General features: G+C 45.2%; 1 protein-coding gene across 5 annotated transcripts in view; it reads right to left on the reverse strand.

Moving 5' to 3' along the window:
- Positions 1-27,664, reverse strand: part of FARP1 (FERM, ARH/RhoGEF and pleckstrin domain protein 1) — a 277,212-nt gene that overhangs the window by 36,996 nt on the left and 212,552 nt on the right. For 4 of the 5 annotated variants that reach the window (XM_032496743.1, XM_032496741.1, XM_032496742.1 and 1 more), the window contains 9 exons: positions 27,194-27,341; positions 24,258-24,353; positions 22,703-22,866; positions 21,956-22,024; positions 20,059-20,134; positions 18,697-18,949; positions 4,762-4,949; positions 3,472-3,561; positions 2,328-2,461 (listed from right to left, as the gene is read on the reverse strand). In XM_032496743.1, coding sequence (XP_032352634.1) covers positions 2,328-2,461; positions 3,472-3,561; positions 4,762-4,949; positions 18,697-18,949; positions 20,059-20,134; positions 21,956-22,024; positions 22,703-22,866; positions 24,258-24,353; positions 27,194-27,341 — 1,218 coding nt within the window. The remainder of the gene's footprint in view (positions 1-2,327; positions 2,462-3,471; positions 3,562-4,761; positions 4,950-18,696; positions 18,950-20,058; positions 20,135-21,955; positions 22,025-22,702; positions 22,867-24,257; positions 24,354-27,193; positions 27,342-27,664) is intronic. The other variant, XM_032496745.1, reaches the window with a different exon arrangement.

Here is a 27,664-nt window from a genome sequence, read left to right on the forward strand (position 1 = left end):
CACCAACCCCAGGTGACCCTGATGTGGAGCCAGGAGTGGGGTTTCACCCAACAGGTAAGTACCTTCTGGAAACGGAGAACCTCAGCTCAAGAAACCCCGAGGGTTTCCTACAGTTCTCCCAAGTTCCCTGGCGGCAGGAGCTGAGGCCACCATGCAGGGCTGCCAGGGGACTGCCAACTGAGGACACTCCCTGTGCATGACCTCCCCAACATTATTTAAATCAACTGCCAGGGGGACTGACACTGCTCTAGTGACACCAGCTTGAGATGCTCTGAGCCGACGGGAAGACACCATTAACACACATTTCATTGGCCAGAAAACCAACAGTTAATTGATTTCTTTGGAACTGTGAGGTTTTTGACTCCATTACGAAAGCATCATTCAGCTTTGTGTGAATGAGGAGGCCGTATGGTGGGATACACCTGGAAGTTTTCAGGTAAATTTGTGGAGGGTAAAATAAAGTTAGATGCTGTAGATTTTGTTTGTTTGTTTAAATTTTGAGAAGTGGTCCTTCTTTTGCCTTCACAGCGTGAAGCTAGAGTAAGACTTTAAACTGGCATCTTCAGTCTCTCCCCACTTCAGTGAGGCTGACTCGGTTTTGGTCCATCCTGGCTGTGCCCTCCTCCCTGGGGCATCTTAGTGAAACCTCCCACCTCCTTCTATCACAGGAGAGAGAACTTCACACGAATTATCTCCAGGTTAAAAAACAAGGACGAACGTCTAAGCATATTTGCTTCAGGACCCAGGGAGCAGCTCTGTGAATCTGTGACCTGATGCTTGAGTCCCATGGTTGGGATCGCCTGGGGTAACACTGCCTCATCCAGGGCTCCCGCAGTCACTCAGTGCCCCTGACACTACTGGGAACCAAACTCCCACCTCTGGTGATGATGATACACTCCATAGCGGGTTTCATTTCTGCCCAAAACACAGTAGCAAATTTTCACTATTATCTCCTGCCATTTTTCAAATGCATGTTTAGGAGACCATCACCTCCTATGTCTACATATAAAACTATCTTTAAAAAAAACCCCATGAGAATTTTCTGTAAAAGATTCCATTTTAGGCAAGAGAATATCAGACTTTGCATTCTACAGTATACAAAATGTTTCCTGAGTTTTTGCACCCATAGATTAATATATTATATGATGTTTAATAAACAGACTTAATACGAGTTTCAATCAGTCTGCTATTCATGAATATTTAGGTCATTTCCCATCTTTTAAGTCTGCCATGGGTATCTTTGCCATTTGTCATTTCACATTAGAATATATCCTTAAAATAAATTCCTGGCAGTGGGATTCAAGGTAAAAGCATTTGTGTGCATGTGTGTGGTGCACAGGGCTCTATTTTTCAAAGCACTCTTTAAACACTGTGAAATATAATACTGAAATATTTAGTACTCAGACACATACTACTTCAATGACAATAAAGCAAAACCCAGTAAAATATCACCAACACCCCTAAAGGTCTGTCATATATGCCTCTACTCCTTAAAACCCTTATTGTCCTTCCAGAAGTAATTACTATCTCTATTTTGTGGCATTTCTTCAATTATCATCAGAGAACATGTTTGTTTGTTTTTTTTTTGGTAATCTCATCTCCATTGTTAACAATTTAATGTATATTCTTCTAGACTTTTTCAAAACTTATACTAAATATGTTTATAGCATCTTAAAAATCCACTTTATTGAAACAGAATTTACACACAATAACAGTGAGTAAGTGTACAGCTGACCTCGAACATCACGGGTTTGGCCGGTGTGGGTCCACCCACTGCAGGCTTTTTTCACTAAATTTGTACACTGGTACACGATCGGCGGTTGGTTGATTCTGAGGCTAATAAAGAGGGCCAACTGTAAAGTTATACTCAGATTTTTGACTGTGTGGAGGGTCGGTGCCTCTAACCGCCCCCAGTCAACTGTGTATGGTATATAGCATGTCACCGCTTTCATATCATGATACAGATTTTATATATATAATATCGATTATATATAAATATACAGAACAACTCCATCATCCCCAAAACATCCCGGGGCCACCTCTGCAATTCATTCCCTCCCTCCACCCCTGGCAGAAGACATGCATTCTGAAGAATTGTAAGCCAAAGGAAAAAAAAAAGAAATTCAAGATGAGATCCAGTCCAGGTAGATTTAACCAGAAATCACTGTAAGCTTGGCTTATTCTCAGCCAGCTTCTCGCTTTGTCTTTGCTCACGGCTGCTGCTGCTAAGGAACCACACATAAGTAATATCGGAAAGAGAGAGAGAGGAAGACAGAGGAGGGCCGTGGGGGCGAGACAGGACGGTCACGCCCAGCCGCTGTACTCACCACAGAGCCAGTCGTTGCTCAATTTCCTTGAGAAAATTCGTATGGAATTTGTGCAAAGGTTCAAAATTTGGGAATATGAGACTTTTCAAGGTTTCGGGCATGGAGTCCTCTTTGCTCACTGTGCTCTGAAACCACTGGGGATAAAAAGAGGACACACTCAGAGGTAAAGGCGAAGGATGAAGGTTTGCAGTTCTTCCGAGGTGACGCGGCAGGTGGCCACGCAGGGAGGCTAGTGGCCTTTCCCGCTGCACCTGCAGCATTTTGAGCGCATCAGGCCTCTGGGCCTTACTGCTTTCCCTGCTTCCACTCGGTTGGGTGAGAAGCACCCAGCGCTTTATGACTGTTCCCTGAAATTTGTTATCAATTGCCTGCTGGAGTCAGGATAAATCTCTCAAGCAGGTAGCTGCTCAAATCAAAGCCTCCATCGTGGCCAACTCACTTGGTCATCACTGACTCAAGCCACTGAGCACGACCTGGTTCAGCCCTTGAGAAACTTCCATCTCTGCCTCTTTGTTGAAAGGCTAAGCAGGGAGGTGGCTGAACCAGAGAGGTGAAGTCTCTGCCTTCGCACACATCACTCACCTTGCTGAGCGGAGGCCAGGTTCTATGTGAGTGCCGGCCCAGGGGCACAGAAACCCAGCGATTCTGGTGGACTAGTGCCCTCGCAGAATCCAGGGTCATAAGGACATCCACAAGGGTTTGAATTCCTTTCCAAGACTGAACAGGACTGATTAAAATAATAAAAGGCAGTCTTTTTGGCAGCTTTTGCTGACATGGCTCGATTTGTTATCAAAGATAAAATGAGGCTTCTAATTTACCTCTGAGGTCTCCCTGTGGCAAAAATTATGAGCAAAACATGAGATGTTCTGCGTCGGTGCAGGCTGACGGTAAAATGCTTACTTTTAAATTTCTCCACTTGAGAAACTTCTTTCCTTTTGCACTTAAAAATCACAATGATACAACTTTTATAGAGCGTATTCCAAATTAAACACACTGTTACTGCCTCATTTCTACAACCCAGGAGCCAAATCCTTTTAATTGGAGTCAGAGAACCCAACACTTAATTAGATCCAGCTTTTCTCCTCAAGCTGAGTATTAGTCGAGATAAATTATGTAATTTAATGCTTGAGGGGAATACACATACCGAAGTGATGACTTCAAGGTCCTTCAGATATGTTCTCTCGGTGGTGGAGACTTCCTTGGCGATGAAGTATGCTTTGTCCGTTGGGAATCTCTGCGAAATCCATAAAAAGAAAAAAGATACCATTTTTGAGTCTCAGTCTCTAAGGACGTCCTGATTATAAGAAAGTGCTCATTAAAGTGCTACATTGCTAACTTCTGATCTTTCGTTGACCACTATCAAGGCTAAATAAACCCTATTTATTCTACTTTTTGTGTGAGAGGAATGAGGGTACAAGAATGGATTTCCAAGATGAGAAAATAGTCTAGGAATGTTTCCTTCCATGTGAATACCACCCGCAGTGAAAGGTCCCGGCTGGGCGTACGAGCCACCACTCAGGACTAGTCATTCAGAAATGGGCGTCTGAAAATCTACTTAGTAAAATATCAAAGTGATGCAGCCTTCAAGGAAAGGAAGGAAACAGAAACCTCAGCAGCCTTTGGCCTGGGTGCCGTGGATGACGCTGGTGTTCAGGAAATGGAAGCTACGTTCTTCGTGGGAGCATGGAGGGTGGTGGATCCCAAGGGACTAGGGTGGTGGAAGCAGAAGTCCATGGGTTAGGTGGGCAGGCAGCTCCGCTCTAGAGCCGGCCAGCCATAGGTTTCACTTTCTTTTTGACCAAAGAGTAAGGAAATCCCTCATTGTTAACCATTTTGCTCTCTTCCCACAAGAGTCCATGAGATTCCACCCCTGGGGATACACGCGAAGTAGAGATGAGAACAGATGCTTGTGAACATACTTCCAGCACCTGATACAAAATAGCCAATAGGAGGAGAGGGCCCAGCTGGCCATCCATGGATGGGTGGATCAACCAAACGTGGTATCTCCATACAATGGAATACCATTCAACCTTAAAGGAAATTTCAACCCGGGCTACAGCATGGATCAAACTTGAGGACATTACGCTCAAGGACATAAGCCCATCACAAAGAGACAGTTACTGTATGATTCTACTTACAGGAGGTTCATTCCTAGAGTCATCAATTCACAGAGACAGAAAGCAGAATGGTGGCTGGCGGGGGCTGGGGGCGGTGTGGGGAGCTAGTGTTCAATGTGCATGGAGCTGCAGCTTGGAAGGCTGACAAAGTTCTAGAAATGAATCGTGATGAGGGTTATACAACACTGTGAATGCACTTAATGCCACTGAATGGGATGCTTAGGAATGGTTACAATGGCAAATTTTATGTTATGTATATTACTGAAATTAAAAAAAAAAAAAAAGATGAGCAGATAAGCCCACACCCGTCCTCACACCTTTCGCCGGCCGTCCTCCTCGTCGTCCGTCCGAGGGCCTGCCTGGTCGTTGAGCAGTGGGCTGACCAAGGGAGACGCCTGCTTGGTGTCGGGGCTCAGGTTGGGGGACAGGATGGCGTTGGCAGGGGCGGCTCCTCCCTGCGAGTTGATGGACAGCTCTGAAAGGTGAGGGCTACCAGTCAGGGAGCCTGTTTGGGGATGAGAAGTATTAAAGAAAAAAAAAAAGTAATTCCTTCTGGGACCTGGTTTCTACTTACAACTTTCACCTTTTCAAATCTTTAAGAACCGTGACTACCTTATGACATACTTAATGCACTTCACGATTTTCTAGTTTTTTTTCTGTCCTAAGTTGCAGCTGCCTTCATATTAAAAATACCATTCAGTGGAGCCACAGTTACATCATTAATGATAAGTTGGAGAACTCTGCTTTGAGAATAATTACTATAGTTTAAAAGCATCGTGTATCCCCCAATAGAGTCATTACCTCCTAACTACTGCCTTAGCTTCTAAGAATTACTCGAGAAAGACACAGTGTCTATATCACAAGGAGACGTGGGAAAGGACTAGAAAACAGAGCTATTCTAATAGAAGACTAAAGGACTGGGACATCCAGGACAGACTACGGCTCAGAGCAGTGGGGCTCAGCTAAAGGGAAAGCAGCTACCTCCCCTTCTACGAAGAACAGAAGCAAGCTCATTATACCTGGTGATGTCACTCCATGTCTCTCTCACTGTTTGGGACAGAAACACTAGCATCACATTTACAGGCAAAGGTGATCATTTAAAAACACAAAGCTGGAGGTCATTACATGATCACAATTCCCCTTGATGAGTCAAAAAATGACAGGCAATTAATTATTCCTCTGCAAAGGATACTATAATAAATAATATGAAAATGCATAATTACCCATGATGAGTCAGCCAAACGAGACGACGTGCACCTGAAACTCTTTGCCAACAGACTTTTGCAAATACAGATATCTCAACTTATTGAAACTAAATGGGATGTTTCAAAATCTACTTCTAAACCAAATGGTTCTGCCTAACAGATTTATATGCAGATTTGCAAAAACTAGGATTAGGGTCAAAGTTCACGTAGCCCGCAGTCGGGTGAGTTACTGTCACAGGAAAAGACTACACATGTGCTTTCTCCGTTTTCCTATATACAGATTCATGCTCATTGCTACTCCGCACACAATCAAGGATCTCATTGAGAAAGGAGAAGTGCTGTTTTCTGGGCGTCCCCCTCATTTTCTTGACCTCTACCCTCTCTCTCTGGATTCATTCCTGTCCACAGAAATTACAAGATAGGTCAGCCCAGAATGGAGCTGATGACGTTGGATAGTGAATTTCATCCCCATATGAATGAACCACGCAGAGACCACCACCAGCTCCCATCGGGTCCCAGGTTGATCCACTAGCTGTGTCACCAACACGTGGGGGAAAAGCCACCACACCCACAAAAACGACGAAAAGCAGACATCCTGCCCACTGAAGAACAAGATTAGGAAACGTCAGGAAAAGTCAGGTTGAAGAAGTGCGCTTTAAAAAAAGAAACAAAAACCCTCCATTGAAATTCCTTGCATTTTCAGACACATCATTAAAACAAAGTCCTGATGTTAGACAAGACCCAATCACCCCACACACCATCAGACCCAGTGAAACCCGGAGAAAAAGGCCAGAAATTGCTTCACAAATGTCAATTTTATTGACACTAGTGCACAACTGGATACAATAATTTTGAGAGAACTGGAATTTGTCAGATAGAAATAGTGACAACAATTATAACTGCAATTGATTCAGGTACTACACTATTCTTTTTTTTTTTTTTTTTTTTAAGAATCACAAAAAGAAAAAAATGTTATCACTACAAATAGGAATTAGAAAAGAGAAATTCTGGCAGTCTGGAGATCAAAACATTTCATGCATTTGTGAGTCGCTGTTCAGAGAGTCACTTTGTATTTGTCCGCCATCATCTGGCAGAATCTGGGGGCTTACCTTCAGCTCACACTCTGCGTGTGAGACCAGGTGAGGCGGGTGTAAGGGAGAACATGCTGGGCCTTGAATTTGCAGCGATGTGGAACAGAGAAAGCGTGTGCCTCATCATTGAAAGAGTTGGAGCCAAGAACAAAAAAGGCTACCTTGAAGGAAGAGTAAGGGGGTAGGGCAGCCGTACCAGTCAGGCCCTGGTCAGCAACCAGCAGCAGATAAAAAACCAGCTGCCACAGGGCAAGGGAGGAAGTAAGGGTGAACCAGTTCAAGTACCACCATGTCTACCCTCCAAAGGTCGAAAGCTGTTGCCCTTGTGAATTCCCAGGGGCCACTTCTGTTCTGTAGACCTGATGGGCTGGGAAGACTCGCTAACAGATCCAGAAGAGGTGCCAACCTGCCAAGAAGGCAGGACCCATTGCCAAGAAGATAGCAATCTAGAAGAATCCCCACTGGACCACATTGGAGAGACGATTCAGAAGGTGGGACACTGAAAGTGAACTCAATGACAACCATGCTCCTGGGTAGTCAGGGGCAGTTCTGGGTTGTTGGGTAAGAATCAGCTACGTTCTCACTCACAGATGGGCGACACTGACGTTACACGTGAACCGCACAACCTCGGAGAATGACCATATCAGGGTAGCCTATTCCTGTTTCCAGAGCGGGCTTAGCGTTTACTTATGGGGCCTAAGAAACCCAAGGTGATGAGTGTATTTAAACAGTAAGACCAATAAGTCAATAAATACCAAGCAGCTTGTTCCAGAAATCTATCAGCAGTGCTAACAAAGGGAAAGGTCCAAAACTCAGGTTTGATTTTACTAATTTGAGCTGCATCCACAGAGAACAGCCCCCTTTCTCCCCTTGCAAGACAAACTACCCAAGGCTTTGAAACTTTACAGCTGACATGGTTCCCAACAAAAATAGGTAGCTCATTGATCACTCAGCCATCAAAGGGATATTGCTGACAAGGGTCATCGGTAGAATTTGGCAGCTGGATGAGTAATTACAATTCTCTTTTGACTTTCAGCCAGTGGATGCCAAAGGTCTGTACAAACTGGTGTCCACGCAGGGCTCACCCTCAGGCACATGTTAAGAGCTATGTCTTAAAGATGGTCAGTAGCTAAGGTTACAGTTATTAGAACTACTTGTAACCAATTTTCACTGAAGTAGTCTATTCTGCAACATAGCAAACACACGCGGGTGTATCATTAGATGAAATGAGTCCACACTCGACTTGTGCAGCCCTATGAAGCCTGTTCACCCCGCATAGTCCGTCACCTGCCTGGAAGGCACAGCCCTGGAGGAGGAGAAATGGTGACTGGTGTTCACTGCTGCTCAATGAACTTACTAATGCCTGAGAATTTGATCATTTTGCTCCTTGGGGTCAAATGGGCACAAAGGAATTTCAGTGAAGAGCTCTAGGTAAGTAATTTGGAGGAACCTTCTGAGAAAGCACCAGGATATTAAGGCAAGAGGTGGAAAGAAGTTTCAAGAGAATTAGAAAAAGATCAGTTATAGCCTAAAAGTCTGGAAGCTTTTGATTCTTAAAACTTTTTTCCTGTGGGGGAGGGTATAGCTCAAGTGGCAGAGTGCATGCTTAGCATGCATGAGGTCCTGGGTTCAATCCCCAATACCTCCTCTATAAATAAATAAACCTAATTACTTCCACCTCCCCCCAAGAAAACCAACCAACAAACAAAACCTAAATAAAACAAAATGCTGGCTTAAAAAACTTTTCCCCCTTTTCAGAAAATGCTCTGCATTTTTTAGGCATTCAGTTGTATTTCTGATTAATAACTCTCAAATTCCTCACCTCTTCCAAATAACATCGTGACAGTTCCCACCCCCCCTCCCCCAGCCAACCTCCATGTCCCCCTCCCCACCCTCAATCTGTATCAAGAGGCCTGAGTTTATGTCGCTCCCACGGACTAAACATACTACTCTCGAGGGAGGCATTTATGGTAATTGCTTTTAAAAACCCCTTTAAGTGTACACGGTCTCATGGCACAAACAACTATGCAACTTGAAATTAGCACTGCCGTATTTATGGATTTCCATTTATCACCCAGCCCAGAAACTAGCTTAGCTGCTTTATCTTTTGAATGTAAGAGAACTTCATAATTCTTCTCTCCCAGCTGCACAGGGGAAGCTGGATTGGCAGCCTCACCTAGACATCAGCATCTCTTAACCAGCTTTTCACCAGAGCTACATCCACAGCAGGAACAGAGTCAACCAGCCAAACTCATACCTGTCTTCCCCTTTTAGGACTGGGCACAGGGCGCCTAGTAACCACCCACCTCCTCCGACAATATTAAAGGCAGAACAGACGCACGCAAGTCTGGGAGATGAGAATTTTTATCTATTTTTCAAGTAATAAAAACGGCATTTTGAATACTTCGTTGCACCTGTCCCTATGTTTTTAACTGGGCCTCCCCCCGCTTTTTTTTTTTTGCATTCTTTGGCACGTCCTATTTTTAATTCCGTAAGTTTTATTTTTCCTGTTAAGGAGGGAACTATAAAATTGGGCAATTTAAAAAATAGTAATCCAGAGATCTGCTAAATATTAAAATATCTGAGAATAAGAATACTGATGAAAATGAGGATGCTGACTGCTTTCTCAAGTCCTCTTTTCAAAATTTTAGAAAGTACAGTTACTAAAAAAGTATCTGTGTGGATTCCTCAGTATCCCCCTGAAGTTACATATGTGGCAAACTTCTACATGCCACACATCTGTGATGACCTGTCTCCTGTTACTTGGTTCTAAAATATAGGAGATCACATCTCTGTGGACCCAGAAGGTGCTGCAAAGGCACGCGGAGGAAATACATTACAGAGGCGGGTTCTCATTTATTTTTAAAATGCTCTTTTTAAAGTCCACGATATCCCTCTGAAAGAGAAGACCATGAACTCTCCCTGGAGACCATCTGCATTTGAAAGCCAGTTATCGGACGGTAAAAAAAAAAAAAAAAAGGGTCAGTGTTGTATAGATTAACTACCGGTCATCTCCAGAAAAGGCAGGATTCACTCTAGTCTGATGACTAAGCTGGGTCCCACCACAGTGGAATATGGGAAAAGAGCTGTCACTGTTTTATTGAAATGACAAGGTTCCACAAGAAAAACCAGATTATACGATTACCCATCATAGCAGTGGGGTCTTCTTGGTAACCTGGGTTGTTGCAGGTAAGGTATGTACTTCTTAGACCAAGTTCCTTTAGGAAGAGTTTTACAAGCTGCTAACCATCAGTGTCACCACTCATCATCAAGCAATTCAGAAAAGCAACAGCAAGGCAACTTGCCGAAAAATAAAGAGAAATGCTAATGGAAAAATGACAGGGAATGCACTAGCTTGTTCTTGCTTATGGGGAAAAGATAAAGGATTCTCCTCTGTTTGAAGGTGGTGGTGGTGGCGGTGGCGGTGGCGGTGGCGGTGGCGGTGGCGGCGGCGGCGGCGGCAGCAGTGGCATTGTTTGGATTGGGGAACATGGTGCTTCGTACCAATGAAAAATACCATCTTGTACTCAGGATAAAGCTTCAGCCATCAGAGGGAAAGCACAGTTACAATTGACAGTTTTTACAGCAAGATACCTGTTAGGACAAGTAAAAGCCTCTTCAGTTGAGATTAACAAGAGATATTAACACCGTGCATACACTGTTACATGAGTTTGGCCTTCCATGCTTAAAAGAATCACCAAGCTCATTGTTATCGGAGAAGCCGGCCACCTTCCCGGTGGTAGAGATCCATGCTTTATTGTGATACTGCACTCTTAGGCCGTGGAGAGAAGATGAAACCAGACAGTATCTGTGACAGCCTACATCGTGGGTAGACTGCAAACTGAAAAACAGCTTTTCGGCGGTGAGGAAGCCAACTGGGGCTATGCTAGATGAGGTCTTCTATTTCCACCTACCCGCACTCCCCAACAAAGTGAAGACACAGCTAAATCCTTTTACAAACGACATCCAGTTTTCTAGTCCCATTTGAATAGATGTTCCCATTCCAAACAAGAAGCCAATCCTCTGCTTGGCCGTCCGGGCTCCCCCTATGTAAGCCTGACCACAGATACTCTCTGTTTCCATGAGCCCTCTCCCAGACTACAGTGATCCTGCTCGCGTCCAAACACCACCGGCTCCAGGCACACACAGTGCAAAGAGCAGGCTTGTAGAAGATGAGATCAGAAAAGTGAAGTCTTCTGTTCACCTTCTGTTTCCCCACCTTTAGAGAAATATGGTGTCACCAAGTGTGACCGCCCAGGATGCCCGCCTGTTAAAACCTGCTGTTTACAGACCAGGATCACTGTATTCTAGAGGAAACAGGTATTCCAAAGTACAAACTGGTATTCAGTTGTGTTAAAAAAAAAAAAAAAAAAAAAGACATCAGACAGTGCTCCAACAATGCAGGGAATAGAAGGTACACCATGCTTTGAGGATAAAGACAGAACGTTGGAAAAAAAGCTTTTTCTCTTGGATAGGTACATGCTGACACAACAGGGCATACCATGGCACAACAGAAAAATGTCCTTTCGAATTTATCCAACAAATGACAAAAATGAGAATGAAGTCCCCAGCCTTTTCTATTTTAAAATTAATTCCACATATTAGAAAATTTTTAATAAAATATTAAATATACACACAGAGAGAACAGAAAGGAACTGGATTAATAATACAGGCCAAGCTTGTGAGAGTGGGTTAGTCAGGTTTTCAGGGCAACTTTCCAGGCAGAAAGAAGGTAAGGGATTGAATCCACCGGCCATTCAGGCGCGTGTGCAGAGAGCAGCGGGTGTGTGTTCTCGACTAAGGAAAACCTATCTTTGGTCTTTCCATAAATCACCGCAGGCAGAGTGACAAATGCTTCATTTCTCACAAAGGAACTTTGAGGCCCAGGAAAAAGCAATCGTCAGCCCAGTTTCATGAGCCAGAAAGGTCATCTGTGAATAACGACAGGCCCGTCACTGCACCACCACAGGCTCCAAAATGACCCTTCCACTATTTTCTATTTGAGAGTCAGTTAACAACCCCAATTTAGAATAAAGCAGAATCACTGCCTCCAAAGTCCCAGTACCATTGCCACCTCTACCTCTTACTCAAAAGTACAGTTAATCACTGTTCGATGCTTTCTACACACACACACACACACACACGTGTGCACACAGTCCTCACTCCCTCCTATCCTCCTTAGTACCCTTGGTTTGTGTTGCATTTTGCAGTGATTTCTAACTGCTCTTCAATATTCCAAAAGCGTTGCCTCTGGCCCCAGCAGCAAGCTCAAGCCTCTTCCATGCCATTTCCATGATGCATTAACAGCACTTGCCTGGCAGCTGATTTTTCACCCGGGCTCTCAACTATACAAAATCAGCTATCCCATGTCAACAGTTAATTGAATTCTCCCTACTTGCAAATATAAAAACCAGCCCAAGACCTATCAGAATAACCTGATCTAGAACCTACATGAAGATGCAAATGAGCTGCCTCCTACCAGAAGTGCTAACCCAGGACTACGGCCCAAGGCCGCTTCCAAGGCTAAGCTGTGACGTCTGTATCAGTCCGTCCACACTGAAACCATCCTGAACAGACTACTCAACTTCTAAAGCTTTCAGGAAAAGGAGATTTTTCTAATTCAACCCTAGCTTCTACCAGGGTGTTTAACTGCTTTTGTTGGAAAAGAAAAAAAAAAAGTTCCCCAGGATGGAATTAGATTTCATCTGTTTTTTGGGACTGATGTGTTGTTAATTTTATGAAGGAAGACCCTTTTTCAAAAACAAGACTCTATCCACCTCCTCCCAAACATATACATGATGCACAAATCAGCATTTGCAACTTTTGTTCATGGTGGAAATATTCAAAATCCCTAGGTTACCCCCAGGAAACACGATGTAACCCTTTTCAAGTATGTATCCAAACAGGTGGCAACCAGGCCACTTTTGATCTTTGAGCTGACAACACTAGGTCAAGTCATCATGGATATGTATATTTTTTGCTTTTCATTATTATTGTTACTTTTAATAAAAAGGGAGCTGCTACATTAAGGGGTTGCCTTATTTTGATCTAAAAGTCATGGCTTCAGTTAAATACCAGCAACTGGTGTTAGAGGTATGCACGGTGTGCACTAGAGACCCCACTTCCCTGTATTACATTTTGTTCAGCTAAACAGAAACAGATGGAATTAAACTAACAAGGAAGAAGCAGGGCCAGGAAATTCTTTAAATGTTGCCAGAGTCAAGTTCTTTAATCACTTCCTTCTTATATATGTTCACTCACTAGGACCAATCCTCCCACACGTTCTTATGAACTTGGCTAACACGGCTGAATGTAAAACTCATCCAAGAGCTACCAGTGATGGGCTGTTTTGAAATGTTCACCTCTTTCAGGTTCAAAGAAACTTACTCTATTGCAGAGACCGCACGGAAGGACTCTTCTGCAGTTTGATTTGTAAAACTGGCAGCAATAAAATACAGCGCTGACCCTCTGAGCAGAGGAAAGTCCACATGAAGTTTATAGTCCATCCTCCACGTGTAACTGCACTTCTGCATCTGCAGATTCAACCAACCTTGGACTGGGTAGTATTTACTACTGAAAAAATCTGAGTGTAAGTGGACCTGCACTGTTCAAACCTGTGTTGTTCAAGAGTCAGCTGAAAGGCGGGAGGATAAAGCTCAGTGGTAGAGCCCATGCTTAGCATGCATGAGGTCCTGGGTTCAAGCCCTAGTATCTCCATTAAAGAAAAATTAAAAAAAAAAAAAAAAAAAAAGAGTCAACTGTAGACGCATCTCCAGGAAACTAGAGGAAGGCCAGCCTTAGAGAACTAAGCTCCTGATTATCAGAGGAAGGAAATTCACAGACTACAAAGGAGAAAACCCAGGGAAAAAGAGCCTTCCTTGGGGATACAACTTGGAAAGCTCTGACGTTCTGGCTAGTAACAAGGGCCTGGTAAAGAAGAGTGATCGAGACAGAAGCAGATAAACTCAAAATAAATCTAATGAAGGGGCCCCCAAATTTCCTAATTGAAGGTTGGTCCTACCTGGAACTCAGTTACTCACTAATGATTCCAATTGCACCAAACCCATACTGTGATGAAATATGGAAGAGCATTTTAAGTGGAAAACGTTGATTAAAAGCATTTGAATGTGAACACTGATTACAGTTAGGAAAAAAGGGAGCTGTGCACATTCACAACAGTTTTAACAAAGCTTAAAATGACAGCTTAGTATTTGCAGTGTTTCTTTTTCTTTCTTTTTTTTTTTTTTTTAGGAACTGCTTTACAGCACAATCAAAATGATTCCAGAGCCAAGATGCAAGTGGAGCTCCCATTCAACTGAGGACAGCCCGACTTCGTATACTTGGTAGAAACTTCCAGAGGCTCACGCTGCATTTTGGTTTTGCAGGGTCTAGCTTTTTTTTTTTTTTCTTAAAGCAGCATTGCTTGGTTTGAATCTTCAAAGAAATTCTCGAGAATAAAATTGGAAGTATTCACATTTTAAGTGCAGGCCACAGCAGCACAGAAAATAAATCTGTGAGGAATTTCCAACTAGGAACCACATGTGTGGGGAAGAATCTGGCCCACAGACTTCCTTTAATTAAATGCCTGTCTAATAAAAGGTCGTCAAGGTCACACAGATGACTGCTGAGGGAGCTGGAGCAACGCGTTTTAAGTTCTGGAACCCATTAAACGCATTTCTTCACGCTAAGAGAATTTCTTGCATTTTTATATTGCCTTGAACAAGCAGCAATAAAAATCAACCCAAAAGGGTCTATCTATAATTTACATATTTTGAAACACTATCTAACAAAAGATATTAGTGCAAGGAGGCCCTGGAGTAGCCCTGAGTGGCTTGAAGATTTATTTCTCTATACAGCTGGTCTTCTATCCAAGCCCCTAAGACATTGTTTCAGAGAGCAGCCGCGATCTGAAGCCTTGGCTTCCCTGTTGATGCAGGAGACCCTACACTAGCTCTTGTCTTAGAAAAACTGGCTGAAGGTCTTGGGAAACCGCCTGGAAATCTGCAAGAATTCACAGGTCTCTAATCTCCACTGCTTATTCCTCCTACCTGACCCCCTCTCTGATCTGCCCGCCCTTCTTACGCCACGCAGTGAGATTCCAGCGGCCAGGTAAGGACCTGGGGACCGGAGTCTCACAAGCAGAGGGCACAGAAGGTGGGATGGTGGACACTCGTGGCTTTCCCTGACCTCTCCACCTCAGTCAGCTGGCTCTACTGCCAGGACCAAAGAAAGCTGGTGGGAGGCTGACTGTCCCACCAGTGCTCTTTACCAGTGCGGGGCAAGCGCTCCCTGAAGCAATTAGTGAGTATTCGCAGCACTTCAGGGTAAGTGGCTTTTGAACAAACCATACCCCTCCTTTCTTTTAAGCACCATTAACCACACCAGGATTGGCACTTTCATAAACGCTGGCTGAGAAGCAGAAAATTCAGTTACGTGGCTGGTATGAAACCAACCTGAGAAAAACTCTACCAGTGACCCTGACAGTGGAAAATCTTGTCAGTGCAGGACAGGGGACACCACTGTTGATCAGCTGCTTTTAAAACACTTCAGATAAAAATCACTTCTTGAGGGAAAAAGCCAAACAAAATAATTACTGGAGCGTGTTTTGCTTTGGGGGTTGACATGGCGATGATTCACATTTTGTTCTGGGTAAGTTCAACCCTTTTGCTCATTCGTATTTCACTATCAGACTGCTGTATGATTAGAAGTAAAAAGAAAACTCATTTCAACAGACCACCTTCACAAATAAACTCCAGGATTCCAAGTGTCACTGCGCTACACTCCCATTTAACTAAATTTTTCTACAGCAAATTAACATCTTTCTCTAAGTTCAAAACAGAATATGCAAAAATGTGTTATAATGCAAAACCCCGCAATATAAAAAAGCAGGTCTTCCTACCTAGTAGGACTGTCATTGCCTAAGTCAAGTCTACATGATTCCTAGTCTCCACATGATTTTAATTATTAATGCATACAAGAGTCTCAAAAAATAAAGTATTAAATCTAAAACGACCTATTGCATCCAGACGTCACATAGAGTAAAATGCTGAAGCCCGGATACCAAGGGTCTGGCTCTAGCTTTGTCATGCAACAGCTGTATAACTTCTGTGACTTCTTCACTGGAAGAAGGTTTCTCATCTATAAAATGAGGTTTAACCTAGGTGATCTCTAAGGTCCCTTCTGGCTTTCAAATTCTGTGACTGTTAAGTATGTAATTCTAAAGCAAGACATGAATAGACTACTTCAATGAACATCTTTCAAGCTATCCAATAATCAATTTGATTCATCCATCATGCACTGAATGAAATGATTAGGAAGACAGAGCAAAAGTGTGTGTAAAAATGGATTAAAGTTTTCAGAATCTTTAAAACCAACCTCTGGACATTCATGTGGACAGATAATCACTTGTGAACCACAAGGTCAGTCAATATTTCTGTTCGTGAAATACTGCTGCCAAATTCTACTCCGTTTCCTACCCATGATCAGCCCTTCTGCATGACAAAGCCACAGGATGAGGTTTTACTAAGGCCACTGGCATGGTGGACATCAGATGTATCATTGTTACAACTCTGCTCGAGGATTTTATAGTTACTTAGGATCTAAAACTTTTACTCTACAATTTATCTTTTTAAAAAAGTACCAAAGACTAAAAAGTACCAAATAACAGGCATGAAGTAAAGTACTTCATTTGTGACCCTTTTCTTACTCAGCAAGCAAGCCAGAATTTCAGCCAGTGCTTTCCTTACACTCCACCAGAGTCTAGAAGGCAATCGTGTTTGGCCGAGGAGTGACCCTGGCTGCCTAGCAGAGCCATCTGGGGAGCCCAAGAGGCACCCCAGCTCAATGAGCTCAAAATTTCTAGGGTCAGGGTTCGGGCAATGCCAATTTTTAAATTCCTAGGTGATTCCAAGGTGCAACTAAGGCTGAGACACAAAGCAAGTCCAAACCAGGCTCTTCATCTGAAATGCAGGAGTGCTGGGTGAAAGGCACTGGTGTAGGTGGTCAAGATTTAAAAAGAAACCAGACTTCTTGCTACTTTCACTTTCTTTCTTCCTGCACAGAGGAACAGCCATAAGTCAGCTTCTGAGAGAAGCCACTGTTCCCAAGAGAGTGAATGTTAAGAATGTGCGTAAAACTCAACCAAGGCAATGAGACTGGGACTCGGCCCTTCTCTGTGCTGTGCACTATTCAAAGGCAGCATTCAGTCTGCCAACCTCCTGGTGACAACAGTACCTACTTCCTCCTGCACCATCGCCTGACAGCATGTCTGTGCTTCACCAAGAGGTTCTGCTCGCCAGTTACAGCTTCTTCAAACATAACCAACAAATTTGACCCACCAAAGCAAACCCAAACCAAACCAGCAATCTCATGTCACTTACAGCTCCTGAAGATTCGATGACTTTTGTATCATTTCATACAAAGTCTGCAAAGAAGTAATTCCATGTGCTTCTGATTAAAATATTCACTAGTCTTAACTAAGATTTCACAAACACTTCACCTCAACTAGCAATCAACTTACATTTGGCCTTGAATTTTGTGTTTCTCACTTTACGAGGCACAGAAAAGCAGCCCCCCTTTTCAAGAGGGGGTTAAAAGTAAAACCAACACTTTTCCTGGGGTCTCAGTGCTATTTCAGTCCCCAGACTCAACCAAATGGGAGGGTGATCTGCCTACAGAACTGAACATACAAGAAAATTTCCACATAAATATGACACGCTACACACTGATCAGATTCGTAATAAAGTATTTCTTTCTAGCCTTCCACCAGAAAGATAAACAAGCTCTTGGTAATTTGTCAGGCTTTGTGAAGTTCGGTTTCTCTGAGAAGTCAGGCATGCCCTATCCAACGTGTGCCTGTCCCAAACTTCCTCTAACAAATGTCGATTAAAAATGCACAAGTCGCTAGCACAGATCATCTCCACCGAAAGCCGGGACTCAGGAACCCAGGCTCCCGACACTTGAAGACTTGCCTTCGAGTATCCTCACTCATTCTCCTCCCTCTCCTTCTTCACACGCAGGCCACTCAGGGACTTCTTATTCCTTTCCACAGAGGGGGAACCTAGCACGGCTGGATTACCAAACACAAGGGGTTGGTTCAGAGGGGTCACCATCTCGGAGTCTGAATCGCTGGATTCAGTCCCACTGCTGGTGGAGCCCTCGGTCACCTGCAGGGGGGCCAGCTGGTCTCCCAGGCGACTGGCATGGGCTGCCTGCGCAGTGGGGGTCTTGGAGGTTGGACCCACGAGAGGGGTCCCATTAGCCAGCATCCTACCTTCCAAGCCAGCTGGGCCAACCACTCCTCCCTTTCCGGGGCCATCAAGCCTATCCGCTGCCTCTGGGGGTGATGCTGCCTGGCTAAGAATGAGTGGATCTGTCTCTGACTTATTGTATCTATCGGGAAGATTCTTTAAATACGGCCTTTGTAAGACGGGAGAACAGTTTTCATAATGAGGACCCGGGCTTGGGAGAGTACCTTCTCCCACACTTCTCTCTCTAGGGTCATGTCCGTTTTCGGAAACATAGCCTTGAGACCTGGTCCGGCCCCAAGTCATATTTGGACTTGAGCTTCTGCTGCTGGGAGATAAGGGGGTGGCCAAGGGACTGTGGCTGCCTGAGCCCCCGAACATCTCATCTATCAGAGAGCTATGTCTTGGGAGTCTGGGGCTCCCGCTCACATCAAAGGATATGTCTGCCGAATCATTGTCAAGGAATTCTCTGGAAGGAGGCCGGGAGGACTTCACAGAGTGCGGGGAAGCCCTGTGCCTAGCTTCTATTCGCCTCTCCTCCCTGGAAAGCAGATATACACCACTGGTCAAATCACCCTCATAGTTGTCATTTGTTTGGGACCGTGACTGGGATGCGTGTTCCCTGAGAAGGTCGGATTCACTGTCTACGTCACTGCAGTCAATGAAAGGAATGGAAGCGCTGCTGCCTCTAGCAGCCCTGGATGCTGGACCTGTGCTTGGCTGCGGGGGCTGAGGTCTACTCTGCTGGGTCCTGTCCTTAACGACCTCCTCCTCCTCTTCCTCCACCGTCGCCCTGACGGCTCCGTCGGCCGGCATGCTCCCCGCCGGGCTCTTCTGCGCAGCGGGGCTGCGTGGCGGCCCGCTTTCCTGGGCGGAAACATTCAGTTCCTTTCCCGGCTGGCAGCTCTGGCTGCCTGGGGATTCAGCACCTTCTCCGAGGGTAAGGCTGGCACTCTGCTGAGCCTGGGGCGGGGGTGGGGTGGTGCAAGAAAAGGAGTGGGGAGATGAAGAGAAAAGGGAGAGGGTTAGAGAGAGACGCAGGGGCTAATTTAACAGCACCTCCTTCAGCATCAAGCGGCCCAAACGACTGCCACATAAAGCCCGCCCTCCACCGGCTTAGAACAAAGCACCCTGCCAGTAAGTGGGCAACCCCCAGGGCACTCCCCGGGGCGTCTGGTCAGGATCCGGAATATTCTTTCACGGTGTGGAAGCCGACACTGCGGAGTCCCCAGCAGCACAGGTGAGGCAGCGCCTCTCCTTTCCGGGACTCACAGTCTCACCTTGGGTTTCTAAAGTTTCTGTGCAACAAGGGAGCCCTTCCAGCCCACAGAGGGCTTCCCAAGGAGGTGCCGGCAGGGGGAGGAAGAGAAGATATCATGGATCACTCCCCACCCCCGCCAAGGCCGGCTGACATGGACTTCAGACAAATGACAAAGATTTCTTTGACTGGATTCCTAAGGGTACGATGGGCAGGTTAAGGACTTGCTTCAGATTCACACAATGAAATCGCCTTCGTGTTCTTCTCCAACAAAGTTCTTATTTACCACAGAGAAAACCCTGAAAACTCCATCCAGATACCAACGCCAGGGAAAATGAGCTCGGGCCACCCTCTGGGCAAGAGTGATCATGTGTCTTGCTGCCAACCATGGCCGCTGCCCTGTAATCTGAGCCCTGGGAACTCACCGCCTGGTCCGGTGCCAGCACAAGGTTCTGGCCTTGGCACCCAAGGGGAGCTGCACCCAGCACTTGCGAAGTAGGTCCTGACCTCTTCGCACAAGCGCAGCCCTTTAGCTGGAGGGTGGGCTCAGCTCTGGCTCCCATGGGTGGTTCCAGCCCTAAGCTGAGTTCAGGCCAATAGAGCCAGCTTCCCTGGGGCGAGAGCACGGGAGAGGGAGTCAGCTGGGGAAGGACACAGCCCAGGGCCCAGAGCTCAGGCTGTGTCTGGCTCTCCTCCATACAACACCCCCGAGGGGAAGGACAGAGAATCCAACAGCATGCTAGGCGACACAGGGCTCAGCAGAGGAAGTCTGGTGACAGACAGAGCTGTAATAGTGAACACCATCATCACTGACTTGTTTTGGCACTTCTGAATTCGGCTCTGTAGGCTGCATAGCAAGGCTTCTGATGGAATGAATCTTGCTGTGTTTCCTGGGAGAAATCACAGAAGACAGCTAAAGTTAGGTGAGTTGTTTTTTTGTTTTGTTTTTTAATGGAAAAATAACCACTGTTCCAAGGCACTTCCTCCACCATGAAGGCACCCAAGCTAGTTTGGATAAATGTGCCCTGGAAACAGACCCAGTCATCCACCCCACAGCACTCGTAGGATTCAGGGGTTGCTTCAGCCTTGACAAAGTTCTCAGCCATTGCCGGCTCCTGCTGGAGCGGTGGGCCAGCTTGTCAGGAGCACCAGACTCTGAACACTAACTTTATAGTTCTGGGAAATGTCAGTGGAGGGAGAAGTTGGCTGGGCCTGCGGACGCTCTGAATTGCAAGCAATGGTCTAACAATATGAAATCAGTGTGTGGTTTGGGTCTAATTTTCCAGATCAGTTCTATAATAGAGGCTATTGCCACTGAGCAGCAAACTCCTTCACAGCACTCAGATCAGAGACCAGGCTGCCCCAGGAATGAATTTATAGATTCAACAGTGTTTTTTCACACCATCAACCCCTCTTTCTCTAATCTTTTCCTTCCCTTAGTGTGTGCCCCACACCAAGCACCCATATTCTGAGTCACAGAGAGGTGGGCCACTTCTTATATGATCCTTGAAAGATTACCTGTGGATCATCCAAGAAAATGATGGGGTGTTTGTTCCATTTAGATAACGCGTGCAAATAAGCTTCCTTATTACATTTCTGGATATAGGGAGGGAGAAACCTCAGATCTGCTTCAGGAGAAACAGACAAGGATGGTCACAGCAGTGTGTCTGTTTCAGCAAACGCAAAACAGAACACCAAACAACCTGAATGTTTATCAACTGGGAATCAGATGAAAAAGGACACCCCCAGAGCAATGCTGCCTGTTCTTTTTGGATGCATAAATGTTTACAACAGACGTAACATGCATTAGGTGGTTGTTACCTCCGGGGAGGGGAGGAGGGAAATAATGAAGACAGTTGGTTAAAGAGGGGTTTAGCTACATCTGTAACCACAATAGCTACAAATAAGGGAAGAAGAAATAAAACTCTCAAAGCCAATGTTAAAATGTTAACAGTTGATTCTAAGTAGTAGGAACATGGTAGAACATGCATCCTGTCTTGCCGTGATTTTTTTAAATGTGTTAGAGTGAAGAAAGAAAAACGTTATGACAAATAAACACACACTCGCAACTAAATAGTGCTTGACACAGGATCATTTCACCCCTTTACTCTCTTCTCTGTGACTCTCTGGCGGCAGAACAATGCTTAAGAGTAGTGGCCCCTGTAGTTGGAAGACCAGGGGCCGCTTACCAGCTCTGAGACCTGGGCTAGTTACTTAGCACCTCTGAACTGCAGCGTCTCCATCTTTAAAAAGGGAATAAAATAGCACCGACCTCCCAGAGCTTGGGGTGGCACAGAGTAAGGGCTATGAGCATTTGCTAACAGCGATAAACCCTGCTTCTCTTCATTCAAACTTTATTGAAAAAAAAAGAAGTTTATAGAAAATACTTCCAATTCAAATCCTCCAATACTTAAGGACTCACTGATGAGCAAGTTTGGACAGTGCTTTATCCCCTCTGTAACCTCCTGTTCCTCTTCCAGCCCTGCCCTCTGCTGGTTTCCTCTTCCCCCTCGCTTGGTACTCTCAGTCCATTCTTCGAGTCTCATCTGATCCTCCAGTGAGTGTCCCCAGGCCCTCAGAGGTTCCTGACACTGAACTGGCCGAGGCTCTAACTCCCCGAGCCTGGGGGAAGCGGTGCCGAGCAGCAGGGCACTGCTCCCTTGAGAGGATGACTCCTCTCAAATTGGAAGAAGCATCGAACCTTCTCTTACCTTTCAAACTGCACTTTCTTATGTCCTCCTTCTTTAACGTAGTCGAGAACCTGCTTCTGAGTCCGACCACTAAAAGGAAGAGCACGAGAAGAAGCAGGGGAGACACTAAGGCATTCTCATTTAACACCGCTTCCCCCACCCCAGCACTCTGCCATCTTCACCTCCCCTCCTTCCAGAACTGGGAGGTGAATGGGTTTCTCAGCCAGCCAGGAATAAAAGCAGCGCCAAGGAAAAACATGCTTTTGTGTTTATTCTGTCTTTTGATATTTCCCTTATCAATAACAGAAAAAGTTTTTACCTAAATCACTTAATAATCCTGTGTTTGGTTATGAGGCAACCATCCTAAGAGTCTGTCTACTTCCTGAAGGCGGGGACAGCTGTGTTCACTGTATATCCCCAAAGCCTCGACAGAATTTGACAACAGATACTCAAAGATCTGTTGAAAGAACAAGTGAGAAATTGAACTAATGATGGTCAAGTCTATGGGAAAGGTACACCAAATGTTAACAAGGTGCTTTATCTTCTACAGAGAAAGAAAATCCTTTCTGAATTAGCTCCTTTAGGAGTTGACTGAGGCTAGGTAGCCAACGTTCAAATGGAACACATCGAGGGTCTGCCAGGAGCCTGCTGGGACGACGGAGCAAGCATGCCACCGACCAAATCTCTTGGAAGCCACCTCTCCCCAGAAGCAAGTCTCGGGGAAAATGATCACCTGGCAACTGGGGAGATGTGAAGGGGACGCCTCACCTGAACCGAAACGATGACCCCCGGCTAAAGAGAACAGGCTTTGGCTTTGGTTTGGGCTCTTCAAAAAGTCTAAAAAAGGCATGATGTTCAACACAGATTTTCCAGAAGGACTTGCAGAAATCCCGACTGGCCATTAGGAATTCCAAGGTATCCTGGTATGAGCTCTAGAAAGAGAAAATAGCCCTTTGGTTTTTTTCCACTACCCATAGGCATGCGGCTGAAAAATGGAAAAGGGGGCAGAAAATAAATGTGTCCGGTAAAATTGCAATTGTGTATTTTATTATTGCCTGACCATGAATTCACTTATTTAGTAAAACACGGTTGCCCCTAACGACAAAGTCTAGTCATTGTTCAACCATTTTCTTCCCCACTTAATTCCTTATTGAAACAAACACAAACTGGACTCAGCAGAAGTCAAAGCATCTCCTTTGACAGAATTCATAAACAAACTCTGTTTACTTAGCTTACATCTCCTTCTTAAAAAAAAAAAAAAAAGTCCTGAAATTCCTTTTTGGCCTCCTTAAAGTAACTGAAACCCAATTCTCTCTGTTTCCTCCCTCATGGCTCAGGCCAACTTTGAATATTGCTCTTAAGCCTTTTCTCCATTAAAAAGCATAAGGCTCCAGCCTCCAGGTGGCCCCAGGGCCCAGACAGGAAATGAGCACTTCTTCTGGAGCACAAAAGTATCACTCAAGGCTGAAAAATTCATGTCCTTTGATTTGGGAAAGGGGATATGGACATTTTCTACTCCCAGACTGCAGGCTCCCAACTGAAGTGGTCATATTACACCAACAGAAGTGACCACAGGCCTGAACACTCCCAGCCGCTCCAGCTCCTTGCAGGGAATCTCGCAGGTCCAGGCAGGGCCGCCCCCACTTACTGACACCCTGTGGTGCAGTTCGTCACTTGTACACAGCCTTTGGGACTCACAACACTTTTCACTTAGAAAACCACTTACCATGGGGGTCTGCTTCCCAGCTCAGGCCAGAGAAGCCTATTTCACCCTTCATGCGGCCCAGCTACTCTAAGCCTGAACTGCCATTTGTCATCTTTCTTTCTTCCTTGGGGAAAAGCGTTCCAGGTCTGGTTGGGGACATCAGCAATACGCCACCTGTCTCCTCCATTGCCATTTATGGCCGAGGAAGATGCGGCTCACTTCCTTCTGACCAGGTGCCGTGTGTGTTACCTCGGGGAGTGTGCTGGGAGAGGGGCCTGGTTAGCTCGTGAGAATGCCCTGTCAGGGGTTGGGGACAGGAGCGGGGACTGCTGCTGTGTGGGCAGGGACAGGCCTGGAACATGGCAGAATGCTGCTTGCGGTCTCAAGGTGGCCGAGGCTGGAGGAGGGGACAGCCTGTAGGTGCCCAGGGCAGGGCCCCTCCCAGGCACGTATCTGTGCTGCTGCTTCTTCACCCTCTGCCTACCGATGGTGACAACTCGGGAGTGACCGAGCATTGGGATACACCGTGGGGACACGCAGACATGGCTGCTGGCCACAAGTCGGGCTCCAGGACGCGCTCCAGCGGGAGGCCTCCCCCTCCTTCCCCGAGGCACTCACATTCACATCTGGGCGGAGCTTGATGAGAAAGCGCTTCCTCTTGAAGCTCAGCTTCCGCACCTTTGCCCAGTTGAAGGCATTGATCTTAGTGAAGCCCTGAGAAGGAAAGTATCAGCCAGTGAGCCTGGAAACGCGTAAGAAGCAACATGGCTGGGGGTTGGCTGGCTTTGTTCCTGGGGAGCTGAAAGGAGGACTGATGTGCGACTGCTCGGAAGGACGCCTCTTGCTGGAGAAATCCCAGGACCCGCAGCGCTGGGATGACACCCGTTCCCTGCCTGGATCAGTACTTCTCGCTAATTATGTGATTTGGCGTTCAGACTGAGTCTGCCGCCAGGGAGAGAAGAGGCTGGCCAAGCGGCTTGCTAAAGAGAAAGATAAATACAAATAAAAACCATGGCAACCACCACAAACAATTATTAGCGACCATCACCAACGGGGTGCCGGGCGCCGTCCCGAGTCCGTTACAGACCTTATCTTGTCAAGCCTGACACAAAACCCAGCCAGCTGGATTTATTATCTCCCTTCTACAGATGTGGAAACTGCAGCGTGGCTGGATTTTAATGTGTCCCAAATCACACAGTTACTGAGGCAGAGTGAGATTCCCGGGTGTGGGCCCGAACCAGCAGCCGTGCTTAATATCCACAGCGGCAACCACACTGGTCTGGCTCCCATGCCCAGGGGACTTCCAGCTCGGAAAGGTCTGGGGAGGGGAGGCCCCGCCCCCAGGTGTCTTCCTGGCCAGAGTGGTCTCCAGTGGACGCACACTGGCACCTTTGCTCGCCAGGTCGTGGTGGAATACCAGCGGGGAGCTGCCAGACACCGGCCCCCATCTGCCCTGTCGTCTCAGCTGAAATGAGAATGCCTCTCGAGCCCACTTGAACACCAGGACCACTTATTTAAATTGGTTAGGATGGAGCAATTAGGCACCGACCGGAAGGTGAATTCCCAGATACAGGCTTTGTACGTGACTGCACTCCTGAGCAATTCTCAACATTCAGATTATCCAACACAATCAAAGCAAATTAATTCAATTGTCAGGCACTTCTTATCTCCGTGATTTTTAGAAATGTTTTAAGGGTTTTAATTTTGAAATGGAATGGCAGGACTGAAAACTACATTGTTTTATTGTCCTTTTGCTCATCAGGGACTCCAAGATTATTTCCGTAGGTCGTTAACTGTTAGGGACAGTCAGCTCCTCAAATACCACACTGCTCTCAAAATGTCACTCCCTAGTGTCCCACAGGAAACTCACCCTCAACTGCTCTTGGGACATGAATCTGAGGTAATTAACGTCCATCATAAATAACTGATACAGGAACAGAGAATCCCTGGGGTTATTTCGGTAAAATACAAAGCAGGAAATGCAACCCAACCCGGCAGAGCTCAAAAAAAGAGTTTCAGGTCATACACCTTCAGAGCTGGGTGAAAGCTGACCGTCTTTCATGAGGAAGTCAGACGCTTTCTTCCTGCCCCTTTGAAACCAAAGCACGGATTTATCCACTTTTGTTTAAAACAAAAGCCTTGAGGGATATGTTGTTCAGCACAGGGAACATAGTTAGTATTTTACAACTTTAAGTGACGTATCATCTGTAAAATCATCAATCACTATGTTGTGCACCTGAAACTAATATAATATTATAAATCAACCATATCTCAATTTAAAAAAGTAAAAAAACCCAGTCTTGAGGAAACGTTTGGGGTGGTGAATACATTCACAGTCTTGATTTCATTGATGCTTTCACAGGATATACATATTTGAGAACTTCTGTTTAAGAATGGTTACACTTTAAATGTGTACATTTTATTGTGTGTCAATTCTTCCAACGGAGTTGTTACAAAAAAGAGATGCACTAATCAATGAAACAGTATCCAAGGGGGCACACATTTCTGAGTACAATGTCATGTCCTTATGCAAAACACAGGTAAGGATCCATAGCTGTAGGTGTTCTGCTGCAAAATTACAGCAGGACGTGGCTGTAGTTTTTATGAATTTATAAAACTGCCACATTTTCCAAGTGCATACTATACTTTAAAAAATTTTTTTATTGAAGTGCGGTTGATTTGCAATGTTAGTTTCAGGTGTACAGCAAGGTGATTCAGTTATACACACACACACACACACATAAATATATTTTTCTTTTCAATTCTTTTTCATTATATGTTATTACAAGAAGTTGAATATCATTCCCTGTGCTACACAGTAGGTCCTTGTTGTTTATCTATTTTATATATAGTAATGTGTGTCCGTTAATCCCCAACCCCTAATTAACCACCCCCGACCCCACGCTCTTTCCCCTTTGGTAACTATAGTTTGTTTTCTATGTTAGTAAGTCTGTTTTTGGTTTGTAAATAGAATTTGTATCATTTTTTAAAGATTCCACATATAAGTGATATCATGTGATGTTCCTCTTTCTCTGTCTGAGTTACTTCACTCAATATGATAATATCCAGGTCCATCCATGTTGCTTCAAACACGCTACACTTTTAAGTTAGGTAAATGTGAAACCACAAATAAGCTGACTTAGGTAAAACACAAATTAGGTTTAAAAAAAAAAAGACCAGATGAATATCATATTTAAGTGTGAAAACGGTGTTTATCTGGGGGTCTGAAATCTTGACTCCATTATACTATGTTCCCAGCAAAGGTTCACGGAGAGATCCAGATTTCTGTGGTCCTACAAAGTCAATAAATGCCAACAAATCTGTAATTGTGGATTCCCCAACCAGACCAAGGGCAAAGGAAATCAAATTGGGAAGCTGAGAGCAAGGGAAGAAACGGGAAACCCCAAGACAAGGTTAGTCTTCCCCTGTTCACCTAAAAAACAACTAAAATCAGAGGTCTTGGCTGGGACCACCCAACATGGAATCAGAGTCGAGGGACCAACTCTTATCTCTCCGTTGCCAAGGGAACCAAGCGGGCCTCTAAACGCTCTTACCTGAAACACTAGAATTCCCGTGTTCGCCACAGCCAGGTTGATCTTAGTACCTTCCCGGTCCTTAGCCGGGTACAATCGAATCCCATACATCTCCAGCCGACGGGCAATCTCCAGGAGCTGGAAATCCGATTCTGCTGGTGTTTGTCCACTGACAACACAAAAATTAAAGAGAAAGGCCAGGAGATTTGAATTCCCTGTGTCTAATAATTTGAGATTAAGCACCTTCTCTTGGGAAATAAAAAGGCATTTCATCACAAACAATGGGGCCACCTGATCAGATGACACCCAACCTCCCATTCATTATAACCCAAAGTCGAGCAGCTAGAACAAAAGCTCTATTGCTCGTGTAACACAAAACCCCCAAGTCTATTTCATACTCGGCCAGCTTTTCAGAATCTCAAAGAATTTCCTTTAAGGTCATATAAAAGCTAAACACCATTGTGTTGAAACAAGTTTGCAGTCACTTATAAC

This window comes from Camelus ferus, chromosome 14 (genome assembly GCF_009834535.1).
Source record: "Camelus ferus isolate YT-003-E chromosome 14, BCGSAC_Cfer_1.0, whole genome shotgun sequence".
NCBI lineage: Eukaryota > Metazoa > Chordata > Mammalia > Artiodactyla > Camelidae > Camelus > Camelus ferus.